An 18,906-nucleotide genomic window follows, 5' to 3' on the forward strand; every position below is an offset into this window, starting at 1 on the left:
CAATTCCTCAGCCTCCTGTTCTGTATCAGCCTTCTGTTCGGTATGAGCCTCCTGTTCTGTATCAGCCTCTTGTTCTGTATCCGCCTCTTGTTCTGTGTCAGCCTCCTGTTCTGTATCAGCCTCCTGTTCTGTTGGAGATTCCTTTTCTGTAGCAGTCTCTTGTTCTGCGACGATTCCTGCTTCTGTTGTGGTCTCTTCTTCTGGGACAGTCTCTTCTTCTGTAGCCGTCTCTTCAACGGTAGCCGTCTCTTTTTCTGTAGCAGTCTCTTCTTCTGTAGAAATCGCTTCTTCTGTAGCCGTCTCTTCTTCTGGGGCAGTCTCTTCTTCTTCTGTAGCCATTTCTTCAACTGTAGCCGTCTCTTGTTCTGTATTCGTCTCCTGTTCTGTAGCTATAACGTTGTCCTTTCCTGACGCAGTCTCGTCTGCATGAACCTCAGCTCCACCCATGTCTGCCTCAGTGTACCCCGTATCATTTCCCGGCATCTCTTCCTCATTCTCAGAGAACATCTCTTGTTTCATTTCTGCATCTTCCTCATTCAAGATTGTTTCTTTGGTAGTTTCTCCCGGGACCGACGTTGACTCCGTACAGTCAGTCGTAACCTCCACAGAATAAGCGTCGTTCAGCAGTTTACTCTCTGATTCTTCATCTTGTGGTTTTACAGCTTCGTCAAGATGATCAAGGCTAGTTTTCACATCTTCCATACTTTCTTCCTTGTCACTGAAGCCCTGGAAATCGACCATTTCCTCTTCATTTTTGTACATTTCCAGTTCAGTAGGCGCATTCTCAGCTGATTTTCCATGGTGCGTCTTTGTGGCTTCCACAATCTTTGAACACAAAGAAATAGTGTTATAATTTGTGCCATTCAATAAGATATCAATGGTAAGATTTCTGTTTACAAAACAAGGCTGATTAATGATGCAATGCTTGATAGGTAGGTTTAAAGGCTGTGTTGCAACAGCGCCTCCTTTCTGTACATTTGAGAAATACATCAACACCACTCACCCGTTCCAGGTCTTTCAGCAGGAGGTAGGTCCTGGTTCTTAATTCTGCAAAAATACAAGGAAACGTTCCACCTTAATTCAGTCAAAATATGCACATCAAAGTTTACAAATACTTATACTTCAGACTCAGAGACAACGTTACATTCCTAGCAATAGGACGTCTATTAGAGGTAACGTTATGGAAGTAAAAGTACAATTTCATAATTGATTTGAATTCCTTCGCTCTGTTCAAAAGTATGCTAAGATATTCTATCTGACACTACAAGCGAAGATAGAAAAATCAATTTACTTCAAATCTTATTGCTATAATACTACATTACGGGTGTCCTTACGACATGGTGCAAAGAAGTTTGACTTGACTTTGACTTTGACTAGAGAACTGATTTTGTGTACAGCATTGCCATTGTAAAGAATATGACGATTTTCAACACACGGAGGAATTAAGACATCACAGCTAGACGCACTCTACCAACCAAGCTACCGTAAAGGAAACCCCTTTGCTTTCAATCACAGAACTGTTTAGTAAACAACATCCGTTGTGTCTGTGACACTTTATATGTTTGATTGTTTAGTATCAAAATTCCCCATCCCTTTGATTACGTTACAGGTCTGGTGTCAACCCTTAGCGGTGACCGGGTTAAAGAGACCCAGATCTGTCTGACGGACATACATCCATCATTTCATAACTAGAAGGGTTAAAAGACTCTTATGATTGGTAAGATATGAGAGAAACATATCATGTGTGACATGCATGGAAAACGTCTCAAATATTGTCCGTCTTGAATATAAATAGCTGGATTTTCAAAATCGAAGTCAGATGATGTCCGCATATATCCCTAACCTACTCAATACCTACAACAAGTGGCGTATACATGAATGTAGGTGGCGCTTCGACGAGCGGCCAGGGTGTTACATAGGCTCCTCGCACAACGTCTTAAAATCGATCCTTATCTTGTCTACTTTCCTTTTTGACAGTCTTACAAAATATTGAAAATGTTTGTCAAGGCCTCTGGACTTGTTGTAGAGATTCTACACCGGTTTGAAGTCTAACGTGATCTATATATTTACATTTTTGCAAGTGCTGACGATAAACCCAATGAGAGCCTAATCTGCAATACCGCTCCCGGCCGCGCCGAAAAAATCACTAAAGCGACCGCAAAATTGGCAAATTTCGGCCATATCGGGAGTGGGGAAATTGCGAAAGGCTCGCAAAGGGGTTTGAAGTTTTGAGGTGAACATGGCAATAACATGAGCATAACATAGTATTTTCCAGCATATGGGATGCCATTAGCCCTGTTTGTGTCATTTTCACGATTGAAACTTGAGGTTTTACGTATTTGTGGTCGCTTAGCAACCACATGACGTCACATTATTGCCTGGCAACTCGCTACGACGGAGAATGATAATGGCCGAACGCATACAATCAATAAGCTGATCTAAATCAACACTTTAAAAAGTAGACCATGTTTTACAGCACGGTACAATGTGCGGTGTCATCACGTGTGCAATAAACTAGGATATTTCCCCCTTCCTTTTCACATCTTCTTTACAAGCAAAAGGTTATGTATAAGGACTATGGCCTATCGGAATAGTCCTCGTTAAAAGACCGTTTTAGATACATCCTAAACATTACCTTTAATGAAGGATTGGTTTAACTTCGGTACCATTTGGGATACACGGCTACTATACCCTAATTGATGATTTGGGATCGTTTGGGACAGAGGACCATTTCGGATGCAACAAGTGTCAGAAAGACAAACCTTGTCTTGTAGAGATCACTGCCACGTCCGGGCCGTCATCATCACGCAGATCGATATCGTCATATGTCTGTACCCTTTCGTGAAGCTTGTCCAACTGTTAAAACGGGAACAACATATCGTTGTTTAATATATACTTTCAGCAAACGCACATCGAATCAAAACTACTACTGACTGTAGATAATGGGATCATAACATGTACGACGTGTACATATACATGTATGTTGGTTGTCAATCGGGTTTAATGATGACTTATAGGGAGTTGGAGACTAATTAAGAAAAAAAAAACACTGGTGGCTTTTGAGTGGACAAACAAGACCTTTGTAAGAAACTGTAATATCAACTAAAGGAAAACTGGGCCACAACTCCACAAGAAATAAAGAGACTGAAAGAAAAGGTTTGATTTCAGGAAGCAAGATGAATGCGACATGCGACATGTTGTGCTAAGGTGATGGGTAGGGTGGAAAATGAGAACTTAAGAAGTTTTGTCCACATTCTTCCCTAAGTCTTTTTACTACTTATAAGTAAAATGTGTGCATCTAGCCATGGCCAACTGAATGTCTTTCCACTGAGGATTAGAGGAAATTTGTAAGTGCCATCGCGACTGTACAACTTTCAATTCCTTTAAGATAGGTAAAATGAGAAACCTACCGTGTCATTATGAACAGACTATCTTGTAAGGCATATGTCAGTTGGTTAGCATCTGTATCTGTATCTAGATTTATAAAGTCGAAATAACCGCCCGTCGGCGTAACACTCTAGCTACGACATTCAGTTTACAACACCAGTTTCACTACATTTATTACACCACAATCACTGAGGGCGTCGTGTATTTAGAATACAGAGCAAGATCTTTAACTTAGTGCATCCTGTAGCATCCATACCTGACCCAGAGAATCTGACGTGTATCTCTGTAAAACGCTTCACTTAACTTTTGATCTGAAACTACTCAAAATATGAAGACGAACATCATAGTTGTGGCTACGTCTAAAAAGACGACCTCAAAAATCTAGATGGAATCCAAAACTCGTAACGTCTTCAACTACTGAAACGCGAAAGATTCTATACTTTTGGTTGATTAAAAACAATGGTTTTCGTTATATATATTTAGATGCTATCTTCAACTCACCTGTTCAAGCTCACGCCTAAGGCAGTCGAGTGGTAGAGCGTATACTGTAGAACACAGCACGGACAAAATGGCTAGAAAAGCTACTAAACGGGCCATTTCGACGTTTTAAATGTGGCGTTAAAACCGGTAACTCGGTTGCAAAGTTGTCAAAACTGCATTTTAACAAACTTTTGCTCCGAAAGAAGCTACCGCTTTTGACAGAAGCTAACGAAAAGACAGTCAGTTTTACGAAAGGCCTTTCGGTACAAAGTGCTGGTAAGAAGTGCCCGTGCACACTTCTAATAGGTCTAGCGGGGCCCGGGCACATGTGCACCGGAGTGTGACGATATTTTCTCTCGGGTTTCTCTCGACCTGACGGCATAAAAACACCAATTCTTTACCACAGTGTTTCCTGTAAACATCCCGGGCGTTCAGAGAGAGAGGGTTGGTACTATACGGCCGGTGCCTGATTACTCAAACGCTGTTTAGTAAATTCTCCTCCGCTTTTCACGTCTGCTATGATTGATTGTACAAGCTAATTATGATCGCGAAACATGTACATGTGATTCTTGCCTTCTTCATTCTTCCTCTCGTCCTGTATTCTCCTTCTATCTGTATCTTTCCCTCTGTCTTTGGTTCTCTCTATTTCTTTGCTTCTTCCTTTTTGTTTTCCTGTCTGACTCGTTTACTTTCTCCTCTTTTGTCTCGCATTTTCTCTCTCTCACTCTTTCTCCCCCCCTCTCTCTCTCTCTCTCTCACTCACTCACTCTTTATTCTCTTATGGCGGAAAAGGGACTTATGACATTCCAAGACTATTCATTCTTTACCTAAGGCTCCTGAGACGTCAACGTACTTAAGGTATATCTAGAGTCGCATACTGGACTACCTTTAAAACTTGTCATGGTTAAGGGTACAATTACAATACACTATGACATAATGAGGGTGATCCAGTCGTGACTTCGCTTACATAACTCTAAAAACCCCAAGCATATCATATAGCTAATCCTGTGTTTCTGTTATTTGTTGTTTTTAGCCACGCCTTGTTACGTTCCCGCCTAAGTGTTAATACGAGCATTACGTTCCACTAGCGGAGCGAGTAAAACCTAGAAGTGGCGACATATCTACATTGTTGATAAGATTAGTACTGTTTTAAATGTAATACTACATGTAATAGTTCTTAGTCTTTATAGTATACCATCATGGGATTTGCTGCATTTAGCCCACATGGGCAGGAACATGCGAATAAATATCAATATTGTTTCAAATGGCTAAAACCTCCGATGATTCTAACACCGCCAACTCATCCAGTAGCTCCTCCAGGCGCTCGATGGTATATTGCACCTCTAACTAAGCCACGCACCTTACGGCGTTTTGAAACAAAAATTGGATCTCTTGATTGACACATAGACAGAAACACCCTTGCATTTGATTTAAGTCGTTTTTTTATGTGGTAAATTTGGATTGGAATTTAGATGTGGTAGTCTACAGAAAGGGATATTATGTTGGGAATGTACACTCGACCACCTCTATTGGTAAAATATCAAGTAAACATATCATTTATGAACTAATGTCTATTTGTCTTGTTTGTGAAATGTCTTAGATGTTGTCTTTTTCAGAAATACATGCTCAGAATGTTGAAAACGAAGGCATACAAGCCTAAAAAACCGAACCCCTTTGCGAGCCTTTCGCAATTTCCCCATTCCCAATATGACCGAAATTCGTCAATTTTGCGGTCGCTTTAGTGATTTTTACGGGACGGCCAGGAACGGTACTGCAGTTTAGGCTCTCATGGGGTTTATCGTCCGCACTTGCAAAAATGTAAATATATAAAAGACGTCAGATTTAAATCCAATTTAGACTTTCTACAACACGCCCAGAGGCCTTAACAAATATTTGGAATATCTTGTAACACTTTTAAAAAGGAAATCTGGCAGGATAATGATTGATTTTAAGGCGTTGCGCGAGGAGCCCATGTAACACCTTTGCCGCCCGTCGAAGCGCCACCTACATTCATGGTAAACACCACATTTTGTATGTAATGAGTATGTTAGGGATATATATGGACATAAGCTTACTTTGATTTCGAAAATCCAGTCATTAAGATTCAAGACGGACAATATTTGAGACGTTCTACGACCAAAACAACGTCAGATATTGTCATATGTTTCTCAGATGGCCTCTGGATTCTTGTCTGTCTGGTACCGGTGGATTTTTCTTCTCTTCAGATAACTCAGGCGCTGTGAGCTTCTAGTGGTGGTTTGTTCTCTTTGTTCTCTTTGTAGTCCTAATGTTAGTTTCTGCTAGTCTCATACATTAAGCACTTGTCTCATTTCTTTTCAATTGTAACGTTACCGATAGTAGGAGTTTTCAGTCAACAAAAACAGCATCAAACAGAACTGGTGAAGCTGATAGATAAACTTTATTGAGAAAGAATGGTTTCTACTACACTATACACAGACATACAAGCTCAGCAAACATGCCAACACACACGCACGCAAGCACACACATCCAGACACAAATCTCAGTTCTTTGTTAACAACATCGACTAAAATCAAAAACGTTTTAAAGTTTGTATATCAAAAGTCGCTGTCATGCCGTTTTCCATTCCATAGGATCGCAAGGGGATAGACAGAATGTACACGTGATATACGAATCTGTCCGTTCAGTCCACGTCGTCTGAAGTTCGGAGTTCAAATCTTCGGTGCCTCAGCCTTTCGCTTCAGGTTGGCCAGGTCACGTGCCGTGTGGCTGAAGGTCTTCACCTGTGAGGCGACGCTTCGCACTTTGGAGTTGAACCACTTCCTTGCCTGCTTCTGTGCATGCGCTAGGACGGCTTTCCCGTTGGGCTGCCCCTGTGGCGCCTCCTTGCGGAGTAGTTGTTGAAGTTCAGCCTTCTTCTTTGCAGCAGCCGTCTTGAGTTCCTTGGCGCCCTGGATGGCGGACTTCTTCGCCTCGGTAGACTTCTTCGCGATGTAACTGTAGGGCCCTCCGTACATTCCATGACCTATGATAATGATAGACACACATTTTACAGAGTAGTAATGTTAGTATCACTGTTTAAATATCGGAGGGGATGAATAGGATGTACTGAGTACATTGTCGTGCCAAGTTTCTACTTGACTCATGGATGAAAAGATCCTAACACAAATGAATACATTATTGGTAGTTAACTAGTTAGCATTCATGTAGGAATGCTGTGTGATCCATGTAAATAGTCACCCTTTGATGTAACATCTTACAATTGTCTGACGCTCTTTAAGAGTGTGTGACTCTAAATCACCATGGGTGGATGTCTTACCCATCATGTATGGGTCTACGTTGGGCTCGGGGAATCCTCCCATTCCGGGGAATCCATCGTGTTCAGGGAATGGGTGAGGTTCTGGAAATCCGCTGTGTTCCGGGAATGGGTGAGGTTCTGGAAACCCGCTGTGTTCCGGGAATGGGTGAGGTTCTGGAAACCCGCTTTGTTCCGGGAATGGGTGAGGTTCTGGAAACCCGCCAAAGTCATCCGGCAGTGGCCCTCCGTCATGCCTGGACCCTGATAACAAAAGTACATTACATTACAATTCAAACATGTAGTGCACTGCTTAAGTCTTGAAGGAAACGAGCCACGCATCCGAGTGCACACAACAGTTCAAAAGAGACGGTTCAAAGATTTAATATGCAACTGTCAATCTAAAACGCAATGGTTTCCCTGTAATTCCCTTCTGTAAAGGAAGGCGTGCCAGTAGCTTGTGTGACGGGCACGTACGGGCACTGAAGCGTAGACTAGATAGCTAAGAGCGCTAGTTGCAGTACCCCAGTTCGCCGTAGAGTGTCTCTTTTGAACCGTGCACGGGTCCGGGACCGCTAGAAACAACCGTTAAAACGAAAGTAAAACAAAGTAAAACAGTGTGGTACCTACAATTAGAATGCTTATGCAAGCTGCAGACGTACTGATGCAGGCTATAAGATCATTAGCGGCACTGTAACTACATAGCTGAACGAATTGTCGAAGTCAACACTGAATGCGCAGGATGTAGTACTTCAGTCAGCCGCATGGCGTCTCTTTTGAACCGTGCAATGTATGTTTGCTCTTTTTATATATCTAGTTCATATTTACCATTCAGTAGCGCCATCAGATCGGGAATCGGTAAGGATGACACGGAACCCAGGAGGGCAACAAACACAGGGACATCTACAGAAAAAATTAAAAGACGGGACACAACGGTAAATACACGGTGAAAAAGTCTTAACTGTCCAAAATATCACAACTTTGGGTAACATTACTAAAACACTTGAGTTTAGGAATTAAGGAAAAGAGTTGATAACGTGACAAAATATTCGGTTCCTACCTGTTCCAGGTCCCAGGATATCCACCGGATTACAGAAAGTGGGATGTCCTACAGTGTACATTAAAAAAAAAACGTAAGAATTCTACAATAGCGTTTATTTGCCGCATATTCAACATTAGAGAAAATCGTATGGTGCGACACTGGATTTACCTCTGACGTTGAATACGTGTGGATATGGCCTATACTCATCTGCTATATCATGTTAGTTGAAGTTAAACCCATAAGACTAATTGCTCATGTTATTCCGCCATTTTGAAAAAAAAATCAGTTTACAAGAAGCTGCTAGTACTGTGTTTCTTACCTCATTGACTATTTCGTGATAAGGCAATGTTTTGAGCAAATATCTTTGACAGGTACATATCTATAGCTACATGTGCTTGACTCAATGTGTCCCGGTTAAGACCAAACAGTCTGTAACGTTATCAAAGAAATAACTCTATAATCAGTGAATAATGATAAAGCAAATAAAAGCAAAATATCACCACAATAGGCTGTACGGGATCTTAAAACTGATCGAGAAGCTGATTGATAGTTCACCTTTATCCGTTGGGTAACCTATATCTGTTGCATTTAACACACAGAGTATTTTGGGATATCAAGTAGACGGACGTTTATTTCAAACTGCAATATTTTAGAAGTATTGCAATTTGAAACCACATTCAGTCGGCTTGATATCCCAGAATACCCTGTTTTGTTAAAACAACGGATATAGGTTACTCTACGGACGGGTGATGGTGAACTACCGTTAACTCACCTCCGGATCCGTCACAGAGGAACTCGTCGCTTCCGTCACGACAATCCGGATAGTCGTCACACTCCCAGTAGTCCGGAATGCAGTATCCGTTCATGTCGTTGTCGCACAGGAATGTGCAGTTATCCGGATAGTACACTTACATAACGGAATGAAAACAAATAGGATGTCATGACACTTACCTAAAGTTGCCATAGTCGGTTACATAGAAGATACTAGCCATTCCACACTTTCTGTGTGGTATTCTCATGTCTTTACACAAAATAAAGTATATAATCTAATGACAATCTAAGTAGACTACAAAAAGATGCCAACAATAAGACTCATCTTAGTCGCTAGTCAAACTTATAGAGTGGCCACAATGGTTACATGTACATAGAGGATACTAGTCATTCCACACTTTCTGTATAGTATTCTCATGTCTGTACACAAAGTAAAGTATATAATCTAATCACGGTTTAAAAAGACTACAAAAAGATGCCAACAATGACACACATACTAGTCACTAGTCAAACAAATATCATGACTCTTATATTGAGTTCCCACAGTCGTTGTTACATAGAAGATAACAATCATTCAACACTTTCTGTATAGTACTTTCTTGTCTTCACATAAAAGTACATAATCTTATCACAATTTCAATAGATTAAACCATATGCCAACAATGACATCTCTCGATAAGAAGAAATAGGCCTACCATCCGATGGGTAGGCGCTTGGCGGTATCGGGTAGTGAGTGGGAAATCCTGTAGGGCCGTCTATGGTGAGAAATATAGATGCATGAAAACAATTCATCAAAGAAAACAGTTCATCTAAAGATGCTATGATCAGTATAAGACGAATCGCCGAAGACCGTCGTCCAACTGTTTACGTTCAAGATCATTCAAATAATGTGTTTACAGAACTTAAACACGCATGTATTTTCAATGACCGTGAACTGTCGGCACTCTCAATTTTGTTACAAAATATTTCCAACATTTGAGTTTTGAACTGTAGCCATTAATATTACCTCTACCGCAATGCTGCTCGTCCGTGCCGTCGTAACAATCCGGATATCCGTCACACTGCCAGGACTCCGGAATGCAGTAGTTGAAAGCATCGTTTGCGCAGTTGAAGTTGCAATCTTCCAGATCGTAGCAAAGGAAAGAAAATACCATAATCATTCGGAGGGACAGATCTAGTGACAGAACAAACTAAAAATCGTTTCTCGTTGTTTTTTTGCACAATAGAATATCTTTGTTATCATGTTTAATGTATATATCTTTTTAAGCTTATAAAAGTACGTTTTCATTAATTTCATGAAGCTAAGATTTGGTATCTGTATGATGTTTGGAGAGAAGCTCACCCTGAAAAACAACAATTTACCTGGAGAAGAACAAATCCCTCGGTAGCCTGTAGATTAGACTTTTTCTTACTTCAAAGTTCCTTAAAAAGTAAAGTAATTAGCACAGATATTAGACCAGCTGTACGAACAGATCATCAAGGAGTAATGGTTAAAATAACTACACTACACGAAGGAAGAGGGCCAGGATTATGGCGCTTTAATAATAGCTTATGCCAAGACAAAAATTACAGAAACTTTCTAAAGCAGACAGTAGAATGTATCCAGAACAGATACAAAGAAGAAGACAACCGCACACTATGGGAACTTTGCAAAAAGGGCATTAAAGAAAAAACTATACAATATAGCAAACAAAAAGCGCGATTAAGGTCAAAATGTCTGCAGGCACTAGAGAAAGAACTATTAGTTCAAGAAACAAAGTTAAATAACCTTGATAGTGAAAGTATTTCAGAATATAATCAAACGAAAGAACGACTTGAGAAATTTTACGAATACAAGGCAACAGGTGCAAGAATTAGAGCAAGGACAAGATACTACGAAGAAGGTGAAAAGTCCACAAAATTGTTCCTAAATTTGGAACGGAAAAATAACAAAAAACACACCATTACAAAGCTGATAGGGCCTAATAATCAAACGACTACAGACAATGACCAAATACTCAAACAATGTAAGGACTTCTACAAAGGATTATATACATCCAGGCAGGTGCCGGATGAAACAGTTGAGGAATTCTTAGAAAAAATTGACATTCCACTCACTCTAACACTAGAAGATATACAGATATTAGATAAAACACCTCATGATAGAGAATTTCAAAATGCACTGTCACAAATGAAAACAGGAAAAACTCCTGGATCAGACGGATTAACAGTGGAATTCTATCACACTTTCTGGGACATTGTAGGCCAGCTGGTGATTAATTCAATTAGCGAAGGCTTAGAAAAAGGAGAGCTATCTCTGTCACAACGAAAAGCTATCCTTAAACTGCTATATAAGAACGGTCAAGAAAACAATATTGAAAATTGGAGACCCATTAGTTTACTTAATGTCGATTTAAAAATACTTTCCCATGTACTTGCAAATAGATTAAAACCTCTCTTATCCAAGTTAATTAACGAAAATCAGACAGCGTACATTAAAGGGCGATGCATCACACAGAACATAAGACTACTTTTAGATGTTATGACATACACAGAAACAGAAAACATTCCTGGTATACTTCTATTTCTTGATCTGAGAAAAGCTTTTGATTCCGTGGAATGGAATTTCTTATTTAGAGTCTTAGAAAAATACAACTTCGGATATAAGTACATCAGCTGGATAAAAACAATATATAACAAATGTAAAAGCGGAGTTATCAATAACGGCTGGATTTCTGATTTCTTTGTTTTAAGTCGAGGCGTTAGACAAGGATGCCCTTTATCCGCGATTTTATTTCTTTTTGTAACAGAAATATTAGCTTTGTATATAGATCAAAATAATGATATATTAGGAATAAAAATAAGATCTGATAGTGACATAAAAGAAGTTAAAATATCCCAAGTGGCAGACGACACCACACTACTTTTAGGAGACGAACAATCTGTACACATAGCAATTGAATCACTTTCATATTTTAGTAAAGTTGCCGGCCCAGAACTCAACCTCAACAAAACACAAGCAATATGGGCAGGTTGTTGGAAGTTTAGGAAAAAGGAAATTCCTGGTATTTCTATCCCTCAAACAGCAATCAAATCCCTAGGCATATATTTTGGTTACGACAAAAAAGAATGCGAAGAAAAAAACTGGAACAATAAAGTCACTAAAATAGAAAATATTCTAAACATGTGGAAAAGCAGAGCCTTAACCCTGTACGGAAAGGTAACAGTATTAAAAACCCTAATTATGTCTCAAATAACTTATTGTGCAACTTCGCTTGTAGTTCCAGAGAATATTATTGTTAAGCTAAATAATCTATTCTACAATTTTCTATGGTCGGGGAAAAGAGATAAAATTAAAAGAACAGTCGTCATTGCAGAGTATGAAAAGGGAGGTCTAAGAATGGTAGATGTTAAATCACAAATCGAAGCTTTACAGGCTAGTATTATTAGAAGGTTAATGGACAACACATCAGGCGATTGGAAACTTATACCACGTATGTACTTAAACAGTCTTGGGAATGACTTTCTTATTTTAAAAATGCACTTTAAAAACAGTTCAGACTCTCCGTGTCTGAAACACATACCACTTTACTATAGAAAGGTAATATTAAGCTGGCACAAGGCTGGAGGGGGGAATGTATCTGAACCACTCACTCCAGAGGAAGTAAAAAATCACATTATTTGGGGTTCTAGTCATGTCATTAATCATAGGAGCAAGAAAAGGAGCACAACTTTGTACTTTAAGAATTGGATAAATTCAGGAATTATATATGTAAGAGATCTGTTGGACGAAAATAATTGTATTAACGAGAAAAACATACTCAACAAATTAAAAGATAAGAAAGATTGTTTAGTCGAAATATACAAAGTGAAAAATGCAATTCCCAGAAGTTGGATAATACTACTGAACGACATACACTGTCAATCCACTGAACAGTGTAGACAAGAATTTGACTACAAGAAGTACACATGTAAATATCTGTATAATAAGCTAATACTAGATAAAATTGATAGCCCCCATAGCTTGGAAACATGGGCGTCCACTTTTGACAGAAATCTGGAATCTTTTCAAATTCCGTGGATTGACAGAACAATCTACTTCACAACTGAACGAAAATTGTCAAATTTCATGTACAAACTACTACATAGGATTCTGCCATGTAACAATAATCTCTACAAATGGAAAATAATAGACTCTCCTCTCTGCAACATTTGTAAGGTGACAGAGAATGAGAAACATATGTTCTTTAGTTGCGCCAGATTAGAAAACTTTTGGGAAAGAGTATCTAGATTTCTATATGTGATCAAGACAAATAGTAACATTAACAATTTCGAAAAATGCATCCTTGGAATTCCGAGAAAGGTACGCAATTCAAAAGCAGGGAACCATATACTAGCTATAGCGTTGTACTCTATATTCAAATCATGGCTGTTATACAAAGATAAGAAATGTTTCAGTAAGACAAATTGTTTTACACTATTCTATAGAAACCTGAAAAATGCCATAGTTACAGAAAGAAATTTATCAGAATCTAGAGCTGGACAAAAATGGGGAGAGATAATCCCTTTAGTAATGTAATTATATCATTGTACAATATGTAAATACCGAATTTGTATACCTGTAAATAAAGTTCATGGATTGGACCATGAAAAGTTAAAAAAAAAAAAAAAGTATATAATCTAATGACAATCTAAGTAGACTACAAAAAGATGCCAACAATAAGACTCATCTTAGTCGCTAGTCAAACTTATAGAGTGGCCACAATGGTTACATGTACATAGAGGATACTAGTCATTCCACACTTTCTGTATAGTATTCTCATGTCTGTACACAAAGTAAAGTATATAATCTAATCACGGTTTAAAAAGACTACAAAAAGATGCCAACAATGACACACATACTAGTCACTAGTCAAACAAATATCATGACTCTTATATTGAGTTCCCACAGTCGTTGTTACATAGAAGATAACAATCATTCAACACTTTCTGTATAGTACTTTCTTGTCTTCACATAAAAGTACATAATCTTATCACAATTTCAATAGATTAAACCATATGCCAACAATGACATCTCTCGATAAGAAGAAATAGGCCTACCATCCGATGGGTAGGCGCTTGGCGGCTGATCGGGTAGTGAGTGGGAAATCCTGTAGGGCCGTCTATGGTGAGAAATATAGATGCATGAAAACAATTCATCAAAGAAAACAGTTCATCTAAAGATGCTATGATCAGTATAAGACGAATCGCCGAAGACCGTCGTCCAACTGTTTACGTTCAAGATCATTCAAATAATGTGTTTACAGAACTTAAACACGCATGTATTTTCAATGACCGTGAACTGTCGGCACTCTCAATTTTGTTACAAAATATTTCCAACATTTGAGTTTTGAACTGTAGCCATTAATATTACCTCTACCGCAATGCTGCTCGTCCGTGCCGTCGTAACAATCCGGATATCCGTCACACTGCCAGGACTCCGGAATGCAGTAGTTGAAAGCATCGTTTGCGCAGTTGAAGTTGCAATCTTCCAGATCGTAGCAAAGGAAAGAAAATACCATAATCATTCGGAGGGACAGATCTAGTGACAGAACAAACTAAAAATCGTTTCTCGTTGTTTTTTTGCACAATAGAATATCTTTGTTATCATGTTTAATGTATATATCTTTTTAAGCTTATAAAAGTACGTTTTCATTAATTTCATGAAGCTAAGATTTTATGGACTGTCGGGTTTTATGGACTTGTCCGTCCAGAAGCACCGGTACACAAAATCCAGGTCCAGGTCCGGTTCAGGTCCAGAGGATCAGGTCCAGGTCCGGACCTGAACCTGGACCTGATTCATTATGACTCATACCAATGGTCCATTTCACTACAAAGAAATCTGTTTGGTGGAGTATTAGACATAACACTGGCGTTTTAAAACACTACAACGCTAACTGCACCTGTACGATTGACTGTAAACATTGGTAGAAATTACTATAAACTCTACTCTACTTCACTCTTCCATTTTCTTCCAACTGCAAGCGGCAAAACGTATGAATGCCTGATAAAATAATATGTTAATTTTCTAATCGGTCCAACATCCGGTCCACCTAATTTTTTCAGGTCCGGTTTTTCTGGACCGGTGCAATAAGAAAAACCGGTTTTGTACCGGTACGCTGTACCGATACCCAGCCCTACTCAGGACGGTTGGAAGGGTCCTGAGCACAGAAAAGGTACTGTGTACTTAGTAATCAGTTTAACGGACTATTTAACTTCATGCCCGGATATTCTTTTTCACATCATCCTGTGCAAAAGGACCAGAATATGAGATGTGTGTTTGTACCTGGTCCGTGATAGACGGTTTCTGGTCCACCTACGATGGGAGGGGGGTAGGTGTGGAGCATTGGTTCACCTGTGAAGAAAAGGAGAATCTTAAATGTTCTGAACGAATAACATCGAAGCGATGTCAGTACCAGCGCAAGACCGCCCCCTATGGAGAAAGGACGCCCACCGAGCTGACCAATGCAACAGTGTTGAGGGAGGATCTAAGGTTTAATTATAAGGGAAGGTAAATGTTCTGAATGTCATGCTTTGCACCACTGCTGTACATTCATGTAAAATGTGAGCAAATACGCTGACCCAACATGTGTGATCGATCACAAATTTATAATCAATTTTTTGGGCATGTGCAAAAGCAAATCTCAAGTAGCGTTAACTTGGATAAGATTTCTGGACGAAATTAATGACAAATCTAACTACAAATCAAACGATGTTGGAACACGTCAGCACAGTAAAAGTTGGCGATGTTCTACATTTTGTATATCATTTTACTACACCCTTTATAAAGTTCAAATGACCACTCTCTTAGGACACGTGACCTTTAAAAACGTACTAAAACGATTGAACGCAAATGTTGACAGATCAATCAGAATTTTGCTCGATCGGGTGTCTGAACATTATACTTCACGTCATTCTGTACAGCAAATCAGTGTGACATTCACAAGTCTTTGTGTTTGTACCTGGACCTTGATAGACGGTGTCCGGACCGCCCAGGATGGGAGGGAGGTTCGTAGGGTGAGGTTCAAAGTCAGGGATCGGTTCATCTGTGAACGAAACCGAAAATAGCGTCAGACATCATTTGTATATTTGTCGTGCGTCGCACTTCAAGTGATCAATTTTCCTCTCATTATAAAATATGAGCTAACCTGCTTATTGACTCAATAGAATGTATAACACAAGACACGTATGACTACAATTTATTTGGGGGGACAATGCAAGTGCGTGAGAGAAACATGAGCATATAGCTAGTAGTGCTATTTTGGCCAAGATTTCTAGTCTCACTGTATTGTATTCTGCACAACAGAGCTAATAACTTGAGTTCGAATCAACGTTTGCCGAATTTTGGACGTCTCTACCGCTTTCGTAAAGTTTGAATGACCGATTGCAATCACTTAGGGCGTGAGACATTTACAGTGATTGAATTAGCCTGGATGCCACACTATTTCCACGGACGATACAGCCCAAGGTTGATCAAGGCTTGGCTCTAGGGCCAACATGCCTCCAAGAACTACAGGAGGCCCCCTGAGTTAGACCCTGATAATAGATATCATCAAGTGAGATCGGGCTAGGGTCTAGTGTCCAGGCTGTGACTGAATGGAAATGTTATAGATCAAACGGAATTTTTGCCTACTTTCCCCGCAGTGTAGCTCGTCCTCCCCGGTGTTACAGTCCTCATATCCGTCACACACCCAGCTCTGTGGGATACAGCTGGAGTAGTAGGTGAAGGTCGTCTCACACTCGTAGTCACAATCATCTTTTGAAAAAAATTGAAGAAGTCAGAATTGAGGTGAAACATTATGCTTTTGTTTTTAAATAGATAGTAGTAGCTGGTTCAATGCTGCTTCGCTATGGGTATAGCCGAAAAAACACAGGGACACCCGTATTTTTTAGGTTTGACGCCTTAGACTAACACATTGACCATAATCCGACCGTATGAGGTCTTTTCGGACCCCATGTATATTCATATTTGCCATATTAACATTTTTCATTGGAGAAAAATTACCTCTATTAATTTGTTTGTATACTTGTATATACAACATCTAATAATTTGTCACTGAGTTTTGCCCATTATTGTATAAGCTACTAGTATACGTATATATATGAAGTTTGCGTTTGGATCCAAGATGCTATCGATATGGTAGCAAAAGGGGGTTTCTCCAAATTTTCTGCATAAATTATGATAAAGAACATCAATATCTGACAAAATTTGTACATGGCAATGACAAAGAAAAAGAACCACCAGAAATATCTCTATGAGCAAAACAAAATTTGGTCCAAAAATACCGCATAAGGTCAGATTCGTCGTAAAAATGTAACAGTCGGATGAGGGTTAAGCTGCCCGGTGCACGGAGTCACAGACTTTACCTCACTATCCGAAATGACGAGTGAAAGCCCTCACATCCCAACTGGAGATGGAACCTAGATCCACCTTCAAGCTTACGCCACAGAGCCAAGAGGTAGAGGTTAATACCTCTATAATGCACACGGCGAAGGCAATACAATCAACGAGTTTAGAACAATGTTCAACGCCCTTTTCCGCAATAGATAAAAGGACCACATTTTACTACATGTATATGCTGACAAAGTGTAACCCCTACATTGCAAATATTGGATAGTACATATCCATCCAAACATCTGCTCGGAGATTACGTCAGCCCTAAGGTGTAATGTAAAGTACCTCCGAGCATGGCCTGACGGGAGTCATGTTCCTTTCCAGGATCCAACGCGCGGAGTTCTTCCATGACGTCATTGATCAGCTTGAAAAAAATCATATAAAGAGTGCGTCAATCAAAAGACGATGAGAACATATTGAGAGCATTGTTAATATGGAGGTCATAAACCAAGAACTTATGATAACATTAGCAACTCTAACCATGTCCAAGGGTAGAAAATAAGCAAAATATCTTCATTACAAGGCGCGAGCTTGTAACGTTATGTACAGTGTGGTTTAGCTATGGAACAGAAAATAAAAATGCTTCTGATCTTGTTTTGTTCTAGTTAAAGTAGGGAGATAACATTTATACACAGATAAAAAAAAAATCTGAATATATCATAAGACGGACCTTTTTCTTTTGTTTCTCCGACTTTTCGGCCCCAGCGGCGCCCCCGCTCTTCTTCACCGGACTTCCCTCCAACACATGGGTTACCAGTACCACCACGGAGAGTGCAACTACAAACCAGCGCATGGTGGTCCCTCACACCTGAAACACATATCATCAACTTACTCACTAGCTATATCTACATACTAACTAGACTCATCAGGCAAAAGGGTTCCCTACGGGTAGTTTGCGTGCTTTTTTTTACGACTAGCTCAATTCTAGTGGCGGTAAAAGATGAACCTTTGAGAGTTTAGACATAAATTTTGGCATGTAATCTATAGAGACATTTGTTATTATACAGGTGAAATTTCAGCTTCTTACAATAGTTTTAAAATTTAGATTTAGAAGAACTGATCTCCTGACAAGCTCTCATGGGCGTGGTCATCTTAAAAATCAACTCAGTTGCTTATAAAAATCTGAACACATTGAGAAATCTCAATCTCAAGAGGATATATTCTTGTATCTTTGTACCGAATTTTAACTCATTCAATGAAAGTTCAGTTCAGTTCGTTCATCCATCCGGTGACACTCATTCAATGAAAAAATGAGTTATAAAACCAGCGGCATTATTTTTTTTGAAGGCCCCTCGTATGTGTAACGTCATCTTGCATTATCATGCACATGCTAGAACTGATGACAATTAGGTACAAGGATAAAATAATGACCAAGACATTACCTTCTTGGCTGTACAGCGAAGCGGTGTTCCTTGGACCTAGTGGATTCTGTTGTGCTGATGTCAGAATCCTGCCGTTGGTTGTGGTCCTCCTTTCACTGAGCCGGTTTTTAAAGACCAGCTTGTTCAAGAAGCGACAAGTCTTAAGTCCCAGGTAAAC

The 18,906-nt window shown here is 39.5% G+C and overlaps 3 protein-coding genes across 3 annotated transcripts in view; all 3 read right to left on the minus strand.

Annotated features, from left to right (window-relative positions):
• The window catches only part of LOC118424335 (serine-aspartate repeat-containing protein I-like), a 7,010-nt gene extending 2,830 nt beyond the window's left edge, over positions 1-4,180 (minus strand). The window contains exons 1-4 of the mRNA XM_035832884.1: positions 3,889-4,180; positions 2,763-2,856; positions 1,004-1,047; positions 13-825 (exon numbers count right to left, since the gene is read on the minus strand). Of these exons, the coding sequence (XP_035688777.1) occupies positions 13-825; positions 1,004-1,047; positions 2,763-2,856; positions 3,889-3,984 (1,047 nt within the window). The 5' untranslated portion in view covers positions 3,985-4,180. The remainder of the gene's footprint in view (positions 1-12; positions 826-1,003; positions 1,048-2,762; positions 2,857-3,888) is intronic.
• Positions 4,181-6,267: 2,087 nt separating this feature from the next.
• LOC118424336 lies at positions 6,268-10,108 on the minus strand. Its single transcript, XM_035832885.1, has 7 exons — positions 9,961-10,108; positions 9,650-9,709; positions 8,956-9,090; positions 8,202-8,249; positions 7,970-8,044; positions 7,166-7,405; positions 6,268-6,871 (listed from the first exon to the last, which is right to left on the minus strand). The coding sequence occupies exons 1-7, from the start codon at positions 10,106-10,108 to the stop codon at positions 6,558-6,560; spliced, it is 1,020 nt and encodes a 339-aa protein (XP_035688778.1). The 3' UTR covers positions 6,268-6,557.
• Positions 10,109-13,465: 3,357 nt separating this feature from the next.
• LOC118424339 (low-density lipoprotein receptor-like) lies at positions 13,466-17,749 on the minus strand. Its single transcript, XM_035832887.1, has 7 exons — positions 17,653-17,749; positions 16,606-16,728; positions 15,935-16,018; positions 15,259-15,327; positions 14,347-14,460; positions 14,034-14,095; positions 13,466-13,471 (listed from the first exon to the last, which is right to left on the minus strand). The coding sequence occupies exons 1-7, from the start codon at positions 17,744-17,746 to the stop codon at positions 13,466-13,468; spliced, it is 552 nt and encodes a 183-aa protein (XP_035688780.1). The 5' UTR covers positions 17,747-17,749.
• Positions 17,750-18,906: the final 1,157 nt, after the last annotated feature.

This window comes from Branchiostoma floridae, chromosome 10 (genome assembly GCF_000003815.2).
Source record: "Branchiostoma floridae strain S238N-H82 chromosome 10, Bfl_VNyyK, whole genome shotgun sequence".
In the NCBI taxonomy this organism is placed as follows: domain Eukaryota; kingdom Metazoa; phylum Chordata; class Leptocardii; order Amphioxiformes; family Branchiostomatidae; genus Branchiostoma; species Branchiostoma floridae.

What these genes read in the sequence shown, in the direction of transcription:
- LOC118424336 (XM_035832885.1), bottom strand. Translation starts at nt 10,108, where the DNA reads ATGGTATTTTCTTTCCTTTGCTACGATCTGGAAGATTGCAACTTCAAC. An exon ending in AAGCGCCTACCCATCGGATG is followed by an intron (nt 9,091 to 9,649) that starts GTAGGCCTATTT and finishes CCGTTATGTAAG; the next exon opens with TGTACTATCCGGATAACTGC. An exon ending in TATCCTGGGACCTGGAACAG is followed by an intron (nt 8,045 to 8,201) that starts GTAGGAACCGAA and finishes TTTTTTCTGTAG; the next exon opens with ATGTCCCTGTGTTTGTTGCC.
- LOC118424339 (XM_035832887.1), bottom strand. Translation starts at nt 17,746, where the DNA reads ATGATTTTTTTCAAGCTGATCAATGACGTCATGGAAGAACTCCGCGCG. An exon ending in CGAGCTACACTGCGGGGAAA is followed by an intron (nt 16,019 to 16,605) that starts GTAGGCAAAAAT and finishes TTTCGTTCACAG; the next exon opens with ATGAACCGATCCCTGACTTT. An exon ending in CACCGTCTATCAAGGTCCAG is followed by an intron (nt 15,328 to 15,934) that starts GTACAAACACAA and finishes TTTTCTTCACAG; the next exon opens with GTGAACCAATGCTCCACACC.